This window comes from Manis javanica, chromosome 7, assembly GCF_040802235.1.
Source record: "Manis javanica isolate MJ-LG chromosome 7, MJ_LKY, whole genome shotgun sequence".
In the NCBI taxonomy this organism is placed as follows: domain Eukaryota; kingdom Metazoa; phylum Chordata; class Mammalia; order Pholidota; family Manidae; genus Manis; species Manis javanica.
The window spans coordinates 31157623-31181606 of record NC_133162.1 but is presented as its reverse complement, the minus strand read 5'-3'; the positions used below and the strand labels follow the sequence as shown (position 1 = coordinate 31181606).

Here is a 23984-nt window from a genome sequence, read left to right as displayed (position 1 = left end):
GCCTTCTCCCTGAGTGCTTCTCTGACTCCCCGGAGGGACACGAGCTCTCCCTCTTGGGAGCACACCCCCACCTCCACCCCTTACAGTGACTATACAGCAGGCATTACTAGAGTCAGGCAGATCTGAATGTCTTCTCAGCTCTACCACTTACTAGCTCTGGGATCTGGGAAAATACTTGTCTGCTTGGACTTTTAGTTTCCTCATCTGTAGAACAACATACACACCACTGGGTTGTTGAAGGACCTACCCAAGAAACTGTATTATAGAGTGTATAGTGCTATGCCTGGCACATAATAGTCACTCAATAAATGGCACTTAAAAAAATCAGGCCATACTAAGTGTACACTTAGCACACCACAATGGACACACTGTGTTCTTCACAGGTTGCCCGTCTGGGTGGGTGCTGAGAGTGCCCCCCACTCCTTCTCTCTGGCCAATTCCACCCAATGATTAGGTTTCAGGACAAGTAGAACCTTCTACTACAAAGCCGTCTGGTCTCCTAGGAAATGAAGAGCCAGTGCCAGAAAATAATAGCCCAGTTCACCCCCTGAGTTGTAGTGTCTGTGTATGTGTGTGTGTGAGAGAGAGAGAGAGAGAGAGAGAGAGAGAGACAGAGACAGAGACAGAGACAGAGAGAAAGTCACTCCTCTTTCAAACTAGACCAGTGGTTCTCAACCCTGGAGCTTTTTAAACTCAGAAGCTCAAAAAAAAGTAATACTTGCTAGCTAGTTGCAATATAATTCTTTAGCCTTTGCTTTTTAAATTTCAGAAAGGAAACGTCATTACAACTTCCTTGGTAACACATTAATGATACAAATGAATAGTATAGGATAGTTACTCAGGCTAATTATTTTAAGTATATTAGTAAGTCATAAAGACCACAGAGAAAGAGGTGATAAACAAGAGGTGATCTAGCAAACCTCTTCTAGCAAACAAATCAGTCAAGTTTGCTAATTACTAGCAGCTCTGGTGCTTAAGGGTGGGTGAAGAAGAAATTGAAATAATTGGTGCAGGAATTTCAACGATGTCTATTTTCTCTGCACCCAGTTAGCAATAATTAAGGCTTGGTGAAACTCTTACGCAATTCAAAACACATCACATAGCCTCTGCTATTCAGAGCAACTTAACAATTTAGGGATTACCAGATCCCTTCTTCCTCCTCCTCTTTCCTGCCTCTCTCATATTAATGCCTCTGGCAGGCACAGGGATGGCACATACACTCATGGCAGACAGGTCTAGAGTCTCTCAGCCTCCAGATGACAACCACACTGTCATAAATGCCTAGAGCCAGAGGAAGGGTGTGTGCATATGAGTGTTGTGTGTTTATGTGTATGTGTGCATGTGAGCATGTGTGTGTGTGAATGCATGTTCAAGTGTCTATTAGCCTGTCTCCTTTGTGGAAATATAGACTGATGGGTAAGCATTTGGGTTCTCAGAGTGAAATCATCTCGGTTCAAATCCCAACTATGCAACCAACTGAGCAGCACTGGGTAAGTCCATTTCCCAACCTGAAAGATGAGTGTGAAATAGCATCTATCACATGAAGTCATGAGGATCAAATGAGATAATCTACGTAATATGCTGATAACACTACCTAGCCCATAATAGGAAACATTTAAATGTACTCCTTTAAAGTTATGAATTAGGAATACCTGAAGGTTCATTTTGGACACCTGAAGATCCAAACCGCCATCCTCCCCCCACCCCCACCGCAACCCCAGCTACAGGTTTTACTTGGCCACTCACACATCCACGTGCCTATTCAACAAATACTTATTGTGTTACTATGTGTCATGAGGTGTGTTGGGTGCTGCGAATCTGGGCATGAACAATCTGTCCTCAATGAAGTTAGGGTCTAGAAGGGGGTTAGTCAAATAAATCAGCAGCCATCATATTGTGAGATGAGCTATGACAGGTATGACTCTAGGGAGCTGGACCCATGGGACAGAGAGGGCAACTCAAAGATAGCTGCATCTAGGTTGAGACAACCTGAAGAAGCCTTGGATTTATAGAAAGGTATAGTGAAAACACCCACAAGCTCCTGAGTGCAGGAGCCCCAGATCTCAGTTCTACATCTTACTGTGAATTTGGGCAAGTTTTTAAATGTCTGAGCTTCAAATTCCTTGCCCAGGTAATGGATATAAGGAGAGGCACCCTGCAGTGGGGCTGAGAACATTCCACCATTGGACCAGTGCCAAAAGGCCCCTGCCCTAGGCTCAGCTCTAGAGAGTCATGGAATCTTCAGGCCCAAGGGATTGAGCTCACCCAGAGCTTGTGTAGCAATTAGACCTCATTCCAGATGCCCAACCCTGGAATTCCTTCTCAAATAGTCCACTTCCAGGGTATGCATGGATCTCTGCCCTGGATGCACTGTCCTGAGGGTGCACAGCACACCTGGCTGATCCACTTCTGCTAGGGGGGCAGCCGAAGAACAGCTGTGCACAAGGGAGGAGTGTAGGCTATGTGGGAATGTGGGCTGGGGTGCCACCATGGGCGTCCCTGAGATGGAACTGGGGCTGGGAAGAGAAGTGAGGGCCAGCTGCTCCAAATTGCTTCCTCCAGAGAGGCACTCCGAGGTATCAAGGAATTCTAAATTGGCTCCTTGCCTTCCAGGGCATTCTGATTGTGTCTTTATCAAGGTAGGAGGATAGAGTCTATTTTGCTTTACAAACTGTGAGCTTGACTTATAACTCACATGGACATTAAGTACATAGGCCTCCATTTGTTTGGGGGAGACACATTGAAAAGTCCAGAAATGAGTAATGTTAGTAAGCTAGCACAGTGTCTGGCATGGAGTGAGTGCTCATAACAGCTGTTATTACTACTATTAATAATAATAATAATTGCAAATGCCTCACCCAACTCAAAGAAGTGATGGCATTCCCTGAGGTGGTTTCACACCTACCTTTTCCCCTGGAGTGACCGATATCCTCCAGACGCAGTGGGAATAAGAAGGATAGCCATTTGGGAAACCAGGTGCGGAAAAGTTTCCTGTTGTGTCCTGCAGGGTCTCCCCACATGCTGCACAAGCAAAACAACTGTGATCCTGGGGTGCACACACATTCCCTGCCTAAGCGGCAGACTGCACAGGGCTGCGGAGCAAATACATCCCTGCCCCGCCAAAGCCCTCAGAATGCACCGGCAGGAAGCATGCCAGGCAGACTGACATTTTCCTGGCTAACAAAAGTGAAGTTGGGGTCTGTGCACCAAAAATAACACCCAAGGGCTTCTTCTGAGGCTCTCAGGGTTGTGCATGACCCCAGGCTGGGTTTGAATCTCAGCTCTCCAGTCAGCTGTGTGGCAGGGGGCAAGTTTCCCAGCCTTGCTGGGTCTTCCTTTTCTTATCTAAGTAAAATGGGCAGGACCTACCTAGAGGGTTAATGAAATCATTTGCATTAAATGAAATGGATGGGCTTGGCGTGAAGCCCATGGTGAGTTGCTCCACACAAAGCAGCCATGATGATCACCATGAACAACCTGTGGCGGAGGGAATACATAAGTGCAGGGAGTTGAGGCAAAAATAGAAAAAAGAAAATGCTTTGAAACTCAATTCAGCTATCAGTTTGAATCTTGCCTTTTCTTTTTCTGCTACCCAGCTCTGAATGAGCCACCAAAAGTCAAGAAAACAGAAAAATGACCAGAGGCACAGGACGCTGGAATACTGTCCAGTAGGCGATTCTGCCTTTGAATGTTTGCCTGGTCATGAGGCCGGACTAGTCCTCACATGTGTGAAAAATAGTTTCCCTGATTTGTCCTAAAAAAGAAAGTCATCTACATAAGTAAGCTTGGAGCTGCAGGTTTCATATGCCCAGACATTCAGGAGTCAGACCCCAAAGACAAAGACATTGGTTTGTTGAGGGCCCCTCCTCTTAGGGGGCCACCCTCAAAGGGTGGGAAACAACCTTAGGCATCTCTTCCTCCATGCAGTTCGACCTCTGTCCTGCAACTACCCTCGCCTTCAGTTACTACTTGAAATTACTTGAAGCTGCAGCTTTTGGAGCTGCAGGAAGGGATAGCTGGAGAGTGGCCTATCATCGGCCCCAGGAAATCCTGGATAGCAGGGCTCCAGTATCATGTTACTGAACAACTGCCAGGCATCCTAAGGATTATGCCCTGCAGTCAACACCCCACAAGGCTCCATGGACATTATTTTAGAGTAATCATCAGCATTCTGCAAGAATAGATACATTACTGTATGGCTCTGTGGTATCTACCAGTTGCCTCGATCCCTTTTGGGAAGTAAGAGGCATCTGTGTTATAACTAAATAAATACTATGGCATTTCCCAGAGAATGCTATAAGGTTTCTCTTTCAATTTGGCAAGGTTATATGATATGTGTGTCCTGTATTTCAGCTCTAACCACCCCCAGATGACTAATAGCTGGATGGACATATTTCCTAGAATCTATGATGGAGCAAACCCCACATGGCCCTTTGCACACCTTGTGGTCCCACTCAGTAGGGTAATGTGACAGCCCAGATTTTCTAAGATGGCCCGTATTTCAAACATTCTGTCCCATTGATCAAACCGTGTGTCTGGTCTGGGGGTTTGAAAAAAGTTACTGGATGTGTTGGTAATGGAATTTCTTTCTTCCTCCTTGAACTGGAATTGCATTCTCTCCCATCAGGGGTAAAACTTGGCTGCTGTAGCTAATGTTTGGCACTGAAGCCCAACAGCTTAAAGGGATCAACGTGAGCTTGCCCTTGGAGCAGCAGGGCAGTGTGACAATACTGAGGTCAGGGGGACAGAGGCAAAGAGGGAAAATTCCAGGGGAGGGGGCTTCCAAACTGAGCAGCAGACTTCTGCTTAGACTTCTGGTTAGAGCTGAAATACAGGACACACCATTCAGTCCTCCATGGCTCATTGCTGCCCACTGACCAGCATCTTGGGCAGCTAGAAGAGGCCCAGGGCCATAGAAACGCCCTCACTTACAGCACTGAGACTTCCCTGCTTCCGGTGTTTGAGAAGCTGACTCCCACCCTGACATAAACATTCTCCTTCATTTTGTCTTCCTGCAAAACCCTTGGTTCTTGTTCTGTCAAACCCACATGTAAAGGAAAGGTGCTTTTACTGTTTACACACCGCATCAGTCCCCCATTCACTTGTCTCACCTGCCTTTTTCCTCTTCTAAATGTCAGGGCTTTGTCAGAGAATTCTAAAGCTTCCCACAAGTCAAACTGCAGGCACCAAGACTTATCACTCACTTCACTGCTGGTAATCACTTCACCATTTGGCTTTCTACGCTGCTTCGCACCTCCTAACAGCAGCACGCCAGAAATTACAGTGGCCAGGGGTCTCCACATTATTTTCCCAGTAAGGGGAAATGTTTGCAAAGGGAGGTTAAGCGGTTTCCTGTGGATGCTCTGGAGGCCCCGGGACTCCCCAGGGGCTAGTCAATTACCTGGGCATTTGTACAGCTTCCTGGCTTGAGCTATGTCTCCCTGACTGAGTCGCACACGCTGGCCAATGGTTGGCCTGATGCCATTGTCGTCTCGACGGGGAAGGATGGTGTCTAAGAAAACTCCTCTACAGGAAGAAAAAAGAGAGAGAGAGAAAGGAGAGAGAACAGTCAAGGCTGTCTAGCCATCCGTGAAAGGATGTACAGTCTTCATTTCCTTGCCCCTAACCCTACCAACATTCCTAGCTCCTGGTCTGCCTCTGCCAGACTGGTGTGACTAAAGGCTGGCATGGGAAAGTGACTCTGCCAAGTTTAAAAATATGCCCTAGCCCCGTGGCTAAAGCCTTCCTTACTGATGCGTACTACACGTGTCCATGAAGCCCCTGTCAGGCCCAGGTCCCAAGGTCCCTGTGCTGCACCACTGCAGGGAGCGCTGTTCAGAGAGACTAAGGCGTGGGTGGCGCCCCCTGGAGCTGTGCGGTGGGCAATACCGAGCATGGATAAGTCTTGGAGAGGTTCCAGAGAGGGCCTGGGAGCCAGTACAGTGTGAGACTTTCAGGAGCAAGTCAGCCAGGGCCGGTAGATGAATTGGTAAGTAATTGGGTTGGAGTTTGCAGGGCCTTATGGCAAGAGAGATAATCAGATGGAAAAAGAGATGAATGCAGAGAACAAGAGGCAGTCGGAGCCCTGGCCTAGAGATTTCTATATAAGGTCTGGCTTGCCCCCTGGGTGAGCTAGGACAAGTCCTTTCCCCTCTCTGGGCCTCAGTTTACTTTTCTGAACTGAGTGGCCCAGTTGGTCACAACAGTGCCTTCTAGTTCTAACACCTTATTCTACTCCCACACGAGCGAACTCTAAAATGACCAAAAAAAACAAGTGGACACCAGGATGTCCTGGCCCCACCGACACCGCCATGGGGTGGGTCTGGCTCACCCCCTTCCCGAGCCTCCGCCTCTGCTTCCAGGCCCCTGACTCAGGACCTCTCCTGGAGGGGAGGGCCTTCCCTTGAACTGGCTCCTTCTCCTGTTACCACATTGCTTCTTCCCTTCCCTTCTTGACTGAGTTTCTGGGAAGAATTTTATCCATTCTCTGTCTGGCTGCCCACCTCTCATTCACTCCTCAATCCGATCGCCTTCCGACCACACCAGCAAGTGTCACCAGCTGTCTTCCAATTGACAACTCAGATGGATGCTTGTCAACCCTGGCCTGCCCTCTCCATAGCACTGACACCGCCTTTGCTGTCCCGACCCTCCTCAGACTGTCCTCTCCCTGGTTCCCAGCATACTGATTGCTCTGAGTGGAGCCACCACCAATAGGCTCACAGCTAATTCTCTGATTCCCACCCCAAAACCTTCTGCAAAGCTCCAGATACCTGGTGACTCACCACCCCCAACAGCTCTGTCCTATGGCTTCATAGCCATGCTCACTCAGTAAACCTTGTCTCCTGAGACTGTGAGCCTTGTCTCTGAAGGCGCCATGGCACCTTCTATGCATGCCTTGAATCCATGCCCGCCTTGCCCTAGACCATGGCTTCAGGCAATCAGCATCCCTTTCCTGAATTTTTCCTCATAGCTTCTCAACAGGCCACCCTCCCTGTAGATGCAGCCACCTCCTCCCCACAGTGCTGCAATGAGATTGCCCTGAAATGCAAGGGCAGACCCGTGTCCTCTGCTCAGAAGCCTTCACCAGCTCCAGATCACCACCTGGCTCACCGGCTCCCGCCTTCCTCTCCAGCCGCTGAGCTCCTCCCTAGCCCCCAAACACACCCAAGGCCGCCCACCCCTGACTTCATGCCTACCTGTCGAACTCCAGCTCATTCTCCAGGACCCCAGCAGATGGCTTTCCCTCTTAAGAGTCCTCCTGAACCCTCTCCAGCCCTCCCGCCCTGACTTAATGACCCCCTCTCCGGCCAACCTCTGAGCCCGTCTGTCCCATCTCTCAGCTTGCTCTGTGGTCTTCTTTGAAGAGCGATGGCATTTGTCTTCTCTGCTAAACAGTAAGGTCCTCGAGCAGAGAGGCTGCGTCCTTCAGCTCTGTGCCCTCAAGGACCAGAGCACAGCAGGCCTCAAGAAATGTTTCTTGAATTGAAGTACGTAGCCAAGATAGGGCACCGTCTTCAAAACACTTTGCAAAATTGTTATTTACACCCAAAAAGGAAATGCAAAAATGCACATTATCTAGTTACTTGCTGCAATTTCCTCTCTTCTCTTTCTCTCTTTTAAACATTTCTCTTTCCCTAAGTTCTGCACTGCCTTAGAAAACACGTATTATCCCTGTTTCTTCCTGGTTACATGTTTTATTATCTCTCTTTTTTTCTTTTTGAATGTACTTTTCTGTAAGTCAAACATCAAGCTTACCTACTTTCCAATTAAACAGGCAGGAAGGAGCCTAGATTGTCTGATGATTTCCTTTTAAGCATCTGTACCGCAACACTTTACTACCTGGCCTGTCTTCCCCTAGCTCTACTACCTCACCTCTGGACCCAGAATACCCCGGAGAAACTTTACTGGAATCCTTGGTCTCCCTCAATGACTTCACCAAGTTTTAAACCACAAGTGATTCTACATAAAATTCTAAAATGAATCACCTACTAATCTAAAAATGGGCACTCTGCCTTAGTGTAAAATGTGTCTCTTTGTAATTATTTTCTTGATTCCCCCAAAGAAAGAAATTTTGCTGCACAAAATGTAAGGCTCACCACACTCTCTTAGCAGCTTAGGCTACCTGACCCTGCCAGTGGCCCACCATATAGGTGACTCTGCCAGCAGCCTGCGGTGTGGAGCGCATGTTCTCCTGGTCACTGAGCGCAAACAGGACCTTCCTGTGTGCCAAGCTCTGGGCTGGGCCCTTTCCAGGCACCATCTCATTTAATCCTTGTAACACCCGAGGAGGCAGGCACCATTCTGAAGGGGATTCCCTCTCTGCAGGTGAGATCACGAAACCCACAGAGCTTCAGAGTGCAGAACTAGGTAGTAATGGAGAGCCAGGCAAGCCTGGCTATATCCCTGTCTAGACTCTACACCTTGCCGCCTGGCCTCTTCCTCCTTCCAGCCAGTGTTACCCCCTGCTCAAGAAATAGTAGGCCTTCGGGTATGTAGATAAAAGATAGAGTTAGGAGCGCTGGAGACTTCAAAAGACAAATGAGCAGGAGCAACATCAGCTCACACTCAGGCAGCTCTGTGGGGCTGGGACCCCTCCCCTTCGTGTCCCTGAGCTGCCTGGGCTCTGGACAGTTTACTGCAAGAGACGTCCCCTCTTTTATGTAGGGCAGCTCTTAGCATTGACATTCTGCTAAACGAAGAAAGGGTTTGGCAGATGCCTTAGGGAATAAACCTGTCAGCTCTGAGTTCCCCAAACAAAGGCGCCCCTGTACCAGAGACCCGTCTTCTCATCTCTGGGATGCCTCCCCAGCAAAACCACCATGACACCACTCCCCTCAGCCCCTGGCCAAGCAAGGGGAGGAGGGAGGAACTGCAATAAACTAAGGTGAGTAAAGTTAGGAGGAGATGGCTCAATCATAAAGACACATGAAGGTTGGGTTTCCCTTCAGCAGGAACAGCATTTGCCCCCCAGATGAGCAAATGGTCTATAGGCCGTTTTCTGCTCTTTTACAGACTCAAAGACAATGGGCAGGCCAGCTCCAGGGTATGTGTGACTGGGAATCATGACAGGTGTTAGGGAGGGGGAAACTTTTGACAAAAAGTGGGCCAGCGAAGACCACCAGTATGGACACCATTGCTAAACACCTTACTGAATAAAGCAGTTTTATGAAAACCCATGCAGAAAATTGGCCGAAAGGACAAAGCATCCAACCTGCTGCAAGATGGACCTGCCGAAACCATTCTGAGCTCTGGGGCGGGGGTGAGAAGGTTGCTATGGTGGATTGTTAAAAAAATAAATCGCGCCTCCTAACATCCATACCACTGGCCTTGTGCCTTGCTCTGGTTAATGGAATGTGACAGAGTATGTCATGCGAGTTCTAGAGCCTGGGTTTGAAGGGTCCTGCAGCTTCCCAGCTTGGCCTATAGGAACTCTGAAAAACCCAGGCTGGCCCTGTGGAGGATGGGAGGCCACATGGAGGAGGACCAAGGGGTCGCAGTGGATGGGCAGCACAAGGCCAGGCAAGGTACTGGCCCTCTTGGACTCCCCAGCCCAAATGTGCTGTCAAATGACTATTGTTGCAGAAGTTAACACAGGCAGTACCGGAGAAGAATGAGCCCGAAGGGCCCACAAACATTATAAAAAATTAGCTGTTGGAAGCCACTAAGCTGGGAGGCAGATGGTTTTGCAGCAATAGCTCTCACCACAGCAGCAGGAGGGGGAGTCCACCTCCCTCCGCTGCCCTCAGGCACACTCCTCTGCTCCTCCCCAGCCGCCTGTCACTCCCATGCGCCCTCCCCTTGTCAATCTCCCTCCGAGGGGTTCTGGGTACTTTTGATGAGCAATTATTAGTTCATGGGTTTGGTCCATGGGCTTCCACTGATCTATGCTGATAAAATGCTCACAGTGACAATAGTGTTAACAGTGTTTATCTCCTGAGAGGCAAAAGGACAGCATTATGCACTAGGGATCACAGGACGTAACACAGAGATGTATTTTTTTCTTGAAAGAAAGACAAGAAAAGAAATGCTGGTGCTGTTCGATCCCTGTCTATACTCTTGCCTTGGCCCCTGGCTTCAGAGTTTGTCCTAGTAACTGGCTAGTTGCAGACGCTGAGAGGCAGTGCAGTGCCCACTTCCCACCAGTAGTCATTTATCCACAATTCCCCTCCTAGCTGACGCTTGCAGAGTCTCCCTAAGGAAGTGACCAAGTATTTGTGAGCATGTGGAAAGAGCTGCAATGAGGATAATGGAAATTTCTTTCCTCACCAGTTCCCACCATTGCAGATCTTTCTTTTTGACTCATTCATGGATTTTTTTCATTTAAGAAATATTTATTGAACACCTCCTCTGTGCCACGCACTGTGTTGAGTGCTGGAGACTAAAAGACAATGCCCTCAAAGATCTCAGTCTAGCAAGGGAGAGGGGAACGCAACAGATAAATATTAATAGGCAAATACATCACAATAATGAATAGACAAATTATAAAGCAATGTGAAGAGTTATGATAGCCGTAGAAATAAGACCCAAGGTATAAACCTCCCACTTGGGCCAACTGGACATTAGTTCCTTGACAAAAATCAACATTTGGTTTCTGCTTGGCAGCCTGCAACCCCTGGGGCTATGGTGGTGCGACCAGCTATTCCTCTACCACTTCCCAAACCTGCGAGTTGGCCCAGCCCCAGCACCCAAGCTTCCTGCCTCTGACCTCTGATGATCCTGCCCACTCCACTGACTTCTTGAGACACACCCCTCACACACCTCCAGAGCAGGTCCCTCAAAGTCTCAATTTCCCAACATGGAAGAGGAAGCCTGAGTTCCATGTGGCAATGTCTGCAATAATATCAGTCAATCCCTCACCCACCTGCACCAGATTAAGAAATTACAACATGAAATGTTTGTTCTGGAAGGGGCACAGAGAACATTTAGCCTAACCCTCTTATTAGCCTAACTCTCTCAGGAAACTGAAGCCTCGAGAGGTGGAGACTTGACCCAGCACACAGCTGCCCCTAATTACCATCAATATCTCCCTCAATAGCCAGGTTTCCAGAGAACCAGAGCTAGAACCTGTGACTCCACCCATTAGAGCCCTGGAGACATCCTACCTGGGGCAAGATTGGACATCACACTAAATCAGCTGGGTAGCCGGAAGAGCAGTGCTCCACCCCACCCCCGCCCCCGACCCTGCCCCGACAGCATGGCGTGCCGAGGTTTGGAGGACCTCTCCCACTGCTCTGTGACCTCACTAACAGGGTGCTCTCAGCAGCTGTACCCAAGAGCCAGAGCCCTGGGTAAATAGGCTCTCTCCCATTCCCAAGAGCTGTGTGTCTCTAAAAGAATGGCTTCCTTTGATCTTTATGGGCATGGCAACTCATGAAATGGATTGTTTCTCTCTTTGCTGTGACTGCTAAGAAGCACAGGCAGGATTTGCTGCCAACCCCAATAAAGTGTACAGGACTTTACGGCATATATCTCTATACTAAATTGAATCCAAGCTTCAACTTAGCTATCTGCCCTTATTTTTCCCCTCCTCTGTCCCTAAGTGTTTGCATCTGTTTTTTTTCTTGTTGTCCTGATGGATTGGGAATCATCTCAAATCTTTCCTTTTTGAATGATTAATAAGTAAAAAGCAAAGCAAACAAGCTGGTTTTAGGACAGGCTAGAAAAGAAGGAGACTGAGTAAAAAGTGCAGAGAGAGAAAATATTTGCAGTGTCTCCTTTAACTCAAGGGTGGAAAGACCTATGAAACTGAGAGGAGCAGGGGAAAATGTATATATACAAAACCCTTATATGGTCTAGAAGCAAGGGCTGTGTTGGAAATACTTGACACCCGATCCAGCACAGCACCAACTGATTGAAATCGAAACAGATCCTGACGATATTGGCCATAAATAACTAGTCTGGCCATACTTGGGGGTTTAACAGCTACCATCATGTGTGACCAGCAGGCAGGAGACCTGGATTTTTGTTCTCACTCCAGCAGCAGCTACCTGCATGTCCTCAAGCTAGCTGGAGCCTCAATACCCTCGTCTCTAACATGAATCCATGATTTACAACTCTCCCACCTCTGATAAGGTCTAGCTTCCCATAAACCACACCTCTTGTGGGAGAAGTGGTAAGCGCCACCATGCTTACATCAAGGACGGGCTTTAGAAGATTCCCCCGCCCACTGGAAATTTTACACAGAGCCTTTAAGTTATTACCCCAGCCAACCTCTTGATAATTTCCCTTTTCCACTTTGCTGCTTGTGACGCTAGGGCATGATGGAACACCAGCTTCACCATGGGATTCAATCTTATTAGTGGGAACCTGATTAGATTATATTTCACTGCAGCCCAGAGGCCACTGTATTTCAAGGACAGACATGCCAACTGTGCTAGGAACATGCAGAGAGACCCACTGTCCGCAGACGTCCAGGAATCCGCCCCAAGCCTGCAGCAGGCACAGTAAAACACAGATGAAGCATAACCATAGATTCCGACCTTGAGAAGGTGTTCCGGGCGTAGTGCATGATGCTGTCAAAGTCGTACGTCTCTCCCAGAGAGCTCACTTCCCCAGCTTCCATTTTTAAGAAATTATACTCCTGACCTGTGACACAACACTCTGTTAAGGCCTTTGAAAACCAAGACAGGCACCTGAAAGGAGGCAGAGGGGGGAGAAGGAGGGCCCATAGCAACTGCTGGGAGATCTGTTGGCCCCATCAGGCACGCAACAGGGCTGTGGAGGTTCTTGTTGTTTCTAACAGACAGGACATCCGGAACAACCCTATATTCCCCCAGTCCACCACCAACACCCTCCCCAATGCCATCTGAAACTCTTAAATTAAGTTTGTAAACAGGTTAGTTATAGATCTGATTGCTCAAAATTAAAACAAAAATTCAGTTCTCACTATTGAAGGAACAAAAAGAAAATAAATCAAAGAGTTAAGCTGAATCCCAAATAGTTCACAACTCAGACCCTCAAAAGAATATTAAGGCAACCATATTATTCAACCAGCTATTTTGAAATTCAGTATTAACTACTATATAAAATTATTAAACATGAGAAGGTATTTTTTAAAAATCTAGACACTGCCTTGGGGCAAAACATTTCTAGGCAGATATATTGTTTTTACATGCACTTGTGTCCTAATTGTATTTCAGTTTCAAAAAGATGTGTTGCCTAAGTCAGCAAAAGATGACTCTTAAAAAAGCAACCAGGAGAACTCTTTTTTGTGTGCGGCTTATCAGCTTTGATGCTACAAAGTGTTCTGGTAGATTCTATTCCTGTTAGGAAATAGAGCTGGATTTCATTGTTCTTTACAACATAGCAAGTCATTTTGTTTCTGCTGTGACCTATAAGCTACGGCACATGACCCAGGAAGGGCCACAGATGGACAGTGGCAGGGCTTTGACAAACACCTGCACAACAGGGTCGCTGCCTCTGTACTTACAGATGAGCATCGGTCAGCCCCCGTAACCCCTCTCTTTCATTCCCACCTGGCCCTGTGGATGCCACCTTCTGGGCTGGTGGCTTCCAGACTCCATACTAGCTCCTTACCTGGCTGGATGTTTTCTCTGATGATAGTGACATGCTGGTCTCTGTCTGGCCGGGTGTGTTCATGCCAGAACCCAACCACATGGCCCAGTTCATGAGCCACAATGCCAAACTTGTCACAGTTTTTCCCAATGGATATGGCCTGTGGACCTCCTCCTCGGCGCCCGACATAGGAACAACAGCTGGACAATTGCAGAAATAACCAGGTCAGCAGGTCAGGGAATAGCAAGAGCCTAATGCCCCTCCCCCAATGTTGTCCATGTGTGTGTCTAAGAGAAAGACAGAATTTCACAGCTGAAAGCCCTCTCTTTGGCCAGCTTTCCTCCTTATATAGAAATTTCCTCCCAAAATAGTTCTTGACCTTTTTTCATGGTTGTAGATCCACTTGAGAATCCAAAGAAAGATATGGCCTCACTTACCAGCATAAAGCACATCCTTTTCCCCACCCCTCCACCCCCAAGCCTCTACTGGACCACCTCTGATGACAAGGAGAGACAAGGGAAGGAGTCAGCTGAGTCTCTGTGTACCATGGGCCTTGGCACCGCCATGAGAGGAGCCATAGAGATGGACACAATTGGTTTTTCAAATAATATTTGTTCATTATTTCTAACATAGAAGGTATTTAAAAAATGAAAATGGCCATAATCCCATCACCCAGATAATCCTAGCAATGGATTAATGGCAGAAAGGTATATGAATTTGAAATTTTGATAGATACTATCAAATTAAAATATACATGCCTGTATGACAAAAGATTGAAGTATTAAGTCTCTCATCTTCATCTCCAATTTCTTTATCCAAAGATAACCATTGTTAACAGTTTAATTTTAAAATACACTACATACATTGTCCTTCATCTTACTTTTTTTCTTCCTTAATTTAGAGATCTTTTCCTAACAGCACATATAGACCTCTCCCATTCTTTTCTAAGCAACATGGCACTAAGTATTATTTACTCAGTCTCCTACTAATGTACATTTAGATGACTCTGGTTTTTGCTATTTAAACAAACCTCGTGGAAGAGGGAGACAACAAATGACAACAAGCAAAACAAATAAATGGTCAGACTCTTACTTGTCTGTGGCAGGGTGAATTCCTAGCAACGGATTAATGGCAGAAAGGTATATGAATTTGAAATTTTGATAGATACTATCAAATTACGATCCTCAAATGTTGTTATCTATTTATATGCCCACTAAGAATGTATTAAAAAGCCCTATTTCCCCACAACCTGGTCAAAAGAGATTTTATCAAATTGGATAGGTGAAAAATGGCAAGTGTGTATATATATCTTAGCCATATATCTTTAATTTTAAAATGGAGGGCTTTCATTGTCCAAATATCTTGTAATTTTAATCCTGATTCCCTTATGGCCTAAGATTTGTATAAAACGGTGCTTTTAACTTACCAAGTAATGCAGGGGTATTTATTTATTCTGCTTTTTGTAATTATATTATTATGTCCAGTTTCATTGCTTTGCAGTCAGAGAATATATTAATGCTATTTCTGTCGTTTAGAACTCATTGCGGTGTTCTTAATGCCTAACAGATAGATGGACAGTGTCAATAATGTTCAATACACACTTTAAAAAATGTGTTATCTGTTTATAGAATCTGATAGATTCATAGGATAAACTCAATTGTATTTTTCCAGTCCTCTACAAAACTGTACTTATATTTTGGTCAACTTGACATTCATCTACTTGGGTTGGTGTAAATGAAATAAAGTCTCCTGCTGCTGGGGTTTCAGTCAATTTCCCCTTAAATTCCCTGGGGCTTGTTTTATGACTCTTAATGTTATGCTATTTGGTGCATAAAGATTTATGACAGTCATTTTCTCACTGTAGCTTGTTCCCTTTCTCATTATAAGCCTCACTTTTTTAAAAATACTTTATGACTTAGAAAAAAAAAAACCCTAACAAAAAAGGCCTTGTCTGTAACTAAGATTGTGATTCTAGATTTCTTTTTGCTAACACTTGCCTGTATGCATTCTTTCCTTTTACTTTTAAATCTTTCCGGATCATTTTCTTTGGTTGTCATCTCATGTAGACAGCATGTAGTTCGGTTTAAGTTTCTGAACCAACATGGGAACCTTTTTCTTTTAGTAGGAGAATATATCACACTTACATTTATTGGCATAACAGATAAGTTTAATCATAATCTAGTCATCTTACTATTTGTTCTGTTTTCTGGAAGAAGTCAGTAAGCCGTGGAGCCCATGAAATTACATGCAGAATTTTGTATGTATGTACATTCATCATGAGGGAGCCTGAAGCTTTATCAGATTCTCAGGAGGGTCACTAACTCTAAATTAGTTTGGAACCACCTCTCCATATGAAGCAGCCCCAATTCCTTCCATTGCTCCCATGATAGGAGATCCAGACTCCTTGTCTTCTAGAGTCTTCCTGACCCACCTATGTTGTCACTGGCTTACAAGTTCACTAGGGGCAAGGGAAGTTTCTGACAAACTCTGGGCTCCTATGTATTACAGTTCTTTGGAAATATTTAGTTTTGCAGAGGAAATTCAGGACTCATGAGCCATCTGATTTGTCTGGCTCTGATTCTTCTGAGGAGACCTTTCACTTACTTACCCACAGGTTCTGTAACTGAACACAATAAAGCTTTCTTCATCAGTCCTCTCTATGAAGGTCACACAGGTGTGCTTCTCCCAGTGTCTCATGGCCTGCTTAAAAATGGCTCTCTGGCTTCCTGAAATGACAGAGCAAGTGCTCATCACCCTACTCCTGGGTGCCTGCCTTCCTTAGATGCGCTAAGGCATGCTGGCTTACAACACATCGTGCTCCAATGATTAATAGGTTGCTTGTTCAGGTGAACCAGAATAGAAATGCACTAGGAATAAGGATTTCCCTTGCTAAGAATACAGTATAACTTTCTTAAATTACCAAGACTTAAGAGCAAAGGAGCTTGTGAATTGGAAGAAAAGGTAAATCATACTTTCAAAATATCCCAGGCTTCCCAACTTTTGCATTGTATGGAAAATACTCCTTTAAACTTTAAAAAAACTCCTACCCAGGTTATTCTATTGCAAGTTTTAGGCCTTTGAAGTAGCTCACCAGTACTGCATTCCACTTCCTCATTTTACTTTATACCTATAGGACAGTATTCCCATAGCCACTGAGCGTTCTGTTTACATATACATTCATGCTACTTTTGCATAGAGGTCAGTGATTTCTGGGGGATCCTTGAGTCTAATTTTCTATAAGGCCTTTGAAAACAGGTGAATTTAATACTTTCTATGAAGCTGTTTTCGTATTTCCTTGATTAGAAACGTATTAAAAAATAGTAAGTAAATTGTCTGAGATAAGAACAAAACAGTTATCCACTCCAGACTGACAGTTATGTGCAATTAGTAAGAGTTGTTTTCAAAATCTATCAGAGATAAAGAAGACTTGATTTTGCTAGAAGCAATGAGAAGGATCTAGAAAATAAGTTGTTCGGTAAGTATAAAGGATGGTTGGAGGTGGGGTCTGAGTTCTAGTGTGCCCTCGTTGCAAAAAATAAACAAATAAACTACTGGGGAGACTACCCTCATAGTCTAGAAGATGTGTAGTTGTTATCACCAAAACATACATACAGAATAAAGAGTAACTTTGCTGTTCTTTTTAAAAAATATATCTTGACACTTCTGGTTCAAATTGTTTATAGCTCATTCAACCAAAAAAGCAACTTTACTAATTACAGAAAAACAAAAATCTCTATGTAAAGAAAGTTCTTTATGTAAAATTAGTCCATTTGGACAAAAGTTATCTAAGTCTTTGGTCAGAAAAGCACATCAAATCTGAAAGAACACAGTTAAGAACAAACGTTAGTATCTCATTACAGATCTGATTATCACTTCAGGTCCTTATGCACACATCTTTCTCTCCTATTCAGACTGGGAGTCGTGAGCACAGGGTGTTCATCTTTTTTTTATCACCAGTGCCCAATTCAGTATCCCCCACGGGTTAATGGTATGGGAGTGGAAGGGAGCTAAAGCCTGAATGCCAGCCTCCCTATGCTCTGCCAGGGGCTGTTATCAAGGTCGTCACAGTGCCTTTACTCATCAGCTGTTTCCAGTGACTTTGACCAGTCTTTAGGAGGACTGTTTCATCAACCATCTCTCTTAGTTAAGTCATAGAACCACAGAGAGGACATGGACTTACAAATGCTGCCAGCACTGAGAGCCCAGAAAACACAGCCATTGTAGCTTTTCACTCAGACATTCAACCGACATTGGCCACAGGCCTGCTCTAGGCATAACTGTTGACCATCTTCTACAAGGCCTTGTTCCAGGTGTTGGAGATTTAGGAATGAAAACAAGACAGACAAAAGTTCCCTGCTCCCAGAGCTTGGGAAGAGACAAAATAAAATAAAAATACAAGTAAAATAATTTCAAGTAATGGAAAGTTCTGTAAAGACTATGAAGCAGAGTAATGGGAGAGCAAGGAGCTGTGGAGGTGGGGTATCAGGGAGTCAAAGAACGCCTTTCTGTGGATGTGTCATTTGCTCTGAGACTCCAATGGTCAGAAGCAAGCCAAGAGAAGACCTGGGGAAGGAACATTCTAAGCAGACGGAAGGGCAGGTGCAAGTGTGCTAAGGTGGCAATGAGGTAGGCATGTTCCAAAAAAGCAGGGTGCCTGGTGAGGCTGGCACCTGGGGCCTGAGGGGAAGAGTGGAGGGGAGAAGGGTAAAAGACTAGCTGGGAGGGGAGTGAGGGCTGGCCAGAGGAGCACTGTAGGCCTGTGGTTAGGAGTGTGAGTTTCATTTGTGATAATGGGAAGCCGCTGGATGACTTCATATTGTAAAGATAGTAATACAAATAGCGAACTTCTAATGATCACGTGTCAGGCACTATTCTAAGTGCTTCATCTAAATTAACTCAATAGTCTCAGAACAACCCTACGGGTAGAACATTTTATTCCCCCTTAAACAAGAAAGAGCTGAGGCACAGAGAGGCTAAGTGACTTGCACAGGGCCTACTGCTGTCAAGGGCTGTGACCAAGACTGCCCAGGTGGTCTGATGCCACCTACTGCCCACTCCAGTCACCATACAGTGTGTGCCCCGGGTGCGGGTGGTCGGGGCGCACATCTGGGCAGCAGACAGATGAGCCACTCATCCTGCCCACACTCTTCCTTTTGCTGGGAGGGCTTTGCTCACATACCATCGTGTACACCCTGTTTGCTCTTCAAGAGCAGGGTCAGATGTCACCTTCTGCATGAAGCCCCAGGGACCAGTGACCTCCTGTGGGGACACAGCCCCAGCAGAGAATGCAGTTTCCCCAGGCCTAGCACATCAGGTCCTGCAGGCATGAGGGAACATTAGCAGCCGGTGGGACTGCTGTGGCCCTGGTGTCCACTTCATCTCATCTGAGTCCTTCCGGGGAGGACTCTCTCAACCAAGGGAGACAAAGCACACAGCTCTAATGCAGGCTGCATTTGGGGCTACTGACCGGTGAAGTTCCCTCCAATGACATAGGGGATGACCCCTCCAGGCCATATCCTCTCTGTCCTTGAGGTGGTGGCTCTTCGGACTCGGGGAGAGAAGGTCTCAGCATTTGAGGTCCCAGAGCTCTGTGGAAGCACGGCATTCTTCTCACCATCTGCAAGAGAGTCATGCTGTCACTTACTTTGCCTTTAATTCCTCCTGTGCATTATGGTTATGATTATCTTACCCACAAGTCCATGAATGAGGGTGTTAAAGACATGTGCTTTAAAGGGGGTATTTGGTCTGTTCAGGGTTTGAGCCCCTGGGTGGTAGTTGTCCACACAAGGGAGGAGTAAGTGTAGAAAGTGGACCAGGCTTATGATGGCAGTGGGTCTGGCTTACTGGAGGCCTGGAGCGAGGCCCTTTGGGGCTCAAGGGCAGCCTGTGGGCCAAAGTCAAGTGGGTCTACACACCTCACAGCCCTTCGGGATGTGTCAGGGGTGTGCTCTCTTCTCAGAGTCAGTCCCCTGCCTTGACCAAACATCAACAGTGTCACAAATTTTGAAAATAATTTGGCCAGTCTGACAAATAAAGTAAAAATCAGTGATGCTGGGAAAATAAAGTCTTTGTAAAATAAACCGCTGGAAAAAGCAGAGCCTCATAAATCCCCCAGGTCCTCCCAGTCTCTGGGCACATCTGGACCTTTGAAAGAGGAACAAGGGAAAGAACTAGAGGCTCTATTTAAGATTGTGAGGCCGAGGTGTGGCCCTTGGAAATAGCATACAGAGAGATGGGTTACAGTCTCTTAAACTTGTGGTGACCAACTAATTGAATTCACATTTCATTTTATTTATCATTCAGACAATTTGAGGTTTTGTGTTCAGCCTATCTGCTTAGAATCCTTCATTATTCCCTCCTGGGTTACCTTCTTTATACTGGTTTCCCTAAAAACCAGGTTTTGGTTTTATGGATTCTTTTCATTGTCTCAATTTCATCAATTCTATTGTATTACTTCCTTCTTTTTCATTTATTTTATTCTGATATTTCCTTTCTAGCTTCTTTTTTTAAAAATTGAGATATAATTCACACACTCTAAAAATCAACCTTTAAGGTGTACAATTTAGTGATTTTTGGTACATTCACAAAGCTGTGCAATCATCACCAGTATCAGAATCCCACAAAAATTTTCATCACCTTGAAAAGAAACCCCGTATTAGGTAGCAGTCACTCCCCATTAGTCCTTCCTCCACAAGTCCTTGGGGACCAGTAATCTATCTTCTTTTATGAATTTGCCTATTCTAGAATTTCATATGAGTGGAATAATGTAAGATGTGGCCTTTTGTGTCTTGCTTCCTTCACTTAGCTTGTTTCCAAGGTTCATTCATGTTGTGGCATTAATCCGTACTTCATTACATTTTATGGCTGAATAATATTCCACTGTATGGATATGCCACCTGTTGTTTATCCATTCCTCATCTGATGGACAGTGGGGTTGTTTCCACTTTTTGGCCATCATGAATAATGCTGTTATGAACATTAATGGACACATTTTTGTGTAGATATCTTGTTTTCAGTTCTCTTGACTGGAATTGTTGGATCATACAGTAATTCTGCTTAACCATTTGAAGAACTACCAGACTGTTTTCCAAAGTGGCTGCACCATTTTACATTCCCACCAGCAATGTATCAGGGTTACAATGTCTCAACATCCTTGTTAACACTTATTATTGTCAACCTTTTTTATCATAGCCATCCTAATGGGTATGAGTGGCATCTCACTGTGGTTTTTTGATTTGCATCTCCCTAATGACTAATGATGCTGAACACCTTCCTCTTCATGTGCTTATTAGTCATTTGTATATCTCCTTTGGAGAAATATCTCTTCAAATACTTCGTGCATTTCTTGGTTGGGTTACTAGTCTTTCTTTTGTTGTGTTATAATTATTCTTTATATATTCTGGAGATCAGGCCCTTATCAGATATGTGATTTGCAAATATTTTCTCCTATTCTGTAGGTTGTCTTTCTTTTTTATGACAGTGTACTTCGAAGCACCAAAGTTTTTAATTTGGATGAAGTACAATTTATTCACTTTTTCCTATGTGCTTTTTGTGTCATATTTCAGAAATAATAGCCTAACCCAACATCACATAGATTTATATCTATGTTTTTTTCTAAAATTCTATAGTTTCAGTTCTTATATTTAGGTCTTTAATCATTTTGAGTTAACTTTTGTTTAGTGTGAGGCAGAGGTCTAATTTCATTCTTTCACATGTGGATATCCAGTTATTTTAGCACCAACTTTTGTTGAAAAGACTAGTTTTCCTTCTGTGGACTTGTCCTCGCACTCTTGTAACAAATCAATTGTCCATCTTTTTCTGGCTTCTTGAGTTGAATGTTTGGCATTAATTTTCACTCTTCTAATATTAGCATTTTAAGGCTAAAATTTCTCTTAAGTTCCTTTTTACCTGCATCTCATCCTTTGACATTACATTTCAATGTTAGACACTGATATACTCTCTAAGTTTATTTAGGCTTTCTTCTTTGCTCCTTGAATTATTTAGAAGTGTGATCTTTAATTTCTAAACATTTGTCTGTGTGTGTGTTATTGATCTCTAACATGCTTTGTGTTCCAAAGGTCTATTCTCCAAAGCAGGGGTTGGCAAATTTTTTCTGTAAAAGACCAGAGAGTAAATATTTTAAGCTTTGTGGTTAATACATTCTCCATTGAAACTACCCAACTCTGCCACTGTAGTGTGAAAGCAGCAATAGATAAATGTAAATGAATGAGTATGGCTGTGTTCCAATAACATTTTATTCACAAAAACAGATGGCAGGCTGGATTTAGCCTCCTGGCCATAGGTGGCTGGCCCATGCTCCAAGATACCACTTCTTTGATATTTTGAACCTTTCTTTTTAGCCCAGTACATGATTAGTTTTTAATCTATATTCCATATATTCTTGAAATAATATGTATCAATTTCCATAACTAATGGTTGAAAGGTATTACATATGTTGTTCAAATATTCTACCTGCAAATATTTTTAGCTCCTTGGTGTATCAGTTATTGAGAAAAGTGTTTTAAACAATCTTGAGAACTAAGATTGTGAATTGTCATTTTCTTCTTTGTTCTTAATTTTTGCTTTATATTGTTCAAGGCTATGTTGGCTAAGTACAAGTCAAGGTTTGTTAACTGTTTGATGTGAGTTGTTTCTTTTATCATTAATGACCCTCTTTACCTGTAATAATGTTCATCCATAAAGATTAATTATATTAATATTGCTATACCAGTTTTTTTTATTAGTGTTTGACTCATATAATTTTTCTCCATCCATTTATTTTCAATCTTTTTGTGTAATTATGTTTTTTTTTTCCTGAGTCATTCAACAGGTTTATTCTGTGGGTAAATTACTTTCTTACAACAAACAATAAAACGACCTTTGTGATAGAATGTAGAGGTTCAATAATTTTTTTAGTGTATATTAAATAATTTTTGTAAATGGAAACTTTTATTGATAACTATACATTCACATGCACTTGTAAGAAATAATACAGAGAGATTTTGTGTACCCTTTACCCAGTTCCCCCTATAGTAACCTTTTATAAAACCATAGTACAATTTCACAACGAGGATATGGACATTAATATAATCCACTGATCTTATGCAGATTTCCTGAACATTATGTGTATGTGTGTGTGTGAGTGTGTGTGTGTATCCAAACAGGTTTGGGCATCCACCACCACATTCAAGATACTGAACAGTTCCTTTACCATAAGGATCCCTCATGTTGCCATTTTATAAGCACATCCACCTCCCTTCCCTTCTGCCCCAAACCATCCTTACACTCTCAACCACTAATCTTTTCTCCATTGAAAAAATTTTGTCCAATTCTAGAGTACATAACTTTTGGGAATTGGCTTTTCTCAGTGCAATTCCCTGAGATTCATCCAAGTTGTTGCACATATCAATAGTTTCTTTTTATTGCTGAGTCATATTCTGTGATATGTATGGAACATGTCACACAGTTTAAGCATTCACCTGCTGAAGGACATCTGTGTTCTTTCTTGCTGCTACAAATAAAGCTGGTATGAACACTCATGTACAGGTCTTTGTGTGAAGACAAGTTTTATTTCTCTGAGATAAAATATCCAAGAATGGAATTGTTGGATCATATAGTAATTGGGTTTATTTGAGGGTTCTTTTTTCTGTTGTGTTGATCTACATGTTTATCCCTCTACTAATATGGCATTGTCTTGATTATTATACAGTAAGCCTTAATATCAGGTAGAGTGATTACTCCCACTTTAGATTATTTTCCACGATTGTTTTAGTTATGTTTCCATACAAGTTGTATGTGTCTTTCCATATAAATTTTAGAATAAGCTTGTCTATGCCGACAAAAATGCCAATCTGGGATTTTGATAGGAATTACATTAAACCAATAGACTGAATTGGAGAGAACTGGCATCTTTACTATATTGAGTCTTCCAATTCATGGATGGGATATATCTCCCCATTTATGTAGGTATTTCCTGATTTCTTTCATCAACACTGTATAATTTTCAGGAAACAAATATTGTTCATGATTTTTAAAGTGTATACCTAAGTATTTCCTTTTCTTTGGGTGAGTACAAATGGTATTGTGTTTTTAATTTTGGTTTTTACATGTTTATTTTTATATATAGAAATGTAAGCAAATTTTTGTGCTCTGGTCTTGTTTTCTGCCATCTTGCTGAACTCACTTATTAGTTCTAGGATTTTTGCTGTTGTTGTTTATTGTAGACTCCTTAGGATTTGCCACATAGAAAAACATGTCCACTGGAAATAGGAAAGTTTTTATTCTTCCTTTCCAATGTGTAAGCCTTTATTTTTCTTGCTTCACTGCAGTGCCTATAGCTTCCAGAACTGTGTTGAATAAAAAAAAACATGAGAGCAGATAAATACCCTTGTCTTGTTCCTGGCCTTAGGGGAAAAGCATTGTCTTTCACTATTAAGTAGGATGTAAGCTGTAGGTTTTTTCTTAGAAGC

The 23984-nt window shown here is 43.8% G+C and overlaps 1 protein-coding gene across 1 annotated transcript in view; it reads right to left on the bottom strand.

The window, feature by feature from the left end:
* TLL2 (tolloid like 2) overlaps positions 1-23984 on the bottom strand; it is a 145579-nt gene that overhangs the window by 29127 nt on the left and 92468 nt on the right. Inside the window, exons 4-9 of the mRNA XM_037015779.2 lie at positions 18983-19132; positions 16124-16241; positions 13537-13715; positions 12480-12585; positions 5402-5526; positions 2906-3021 (exon numbers count right to left, since the gene is read on the bottom strand). Coding sequence (XP_036871674.2) covers positions 2906-3021; positions 5402-5526; positions 12480-12585; positions 13537-13715; positions 16124-16241; positions 18983-19132 — 794 coding nt within the window. The remainder of the gene's footprint in view (positions 1-2905; positions 3022-5401; positions 5527-12479; positions 12586-13536; positions 13716-16123; positions 16242-18982; positions 19133-23984) is intronic.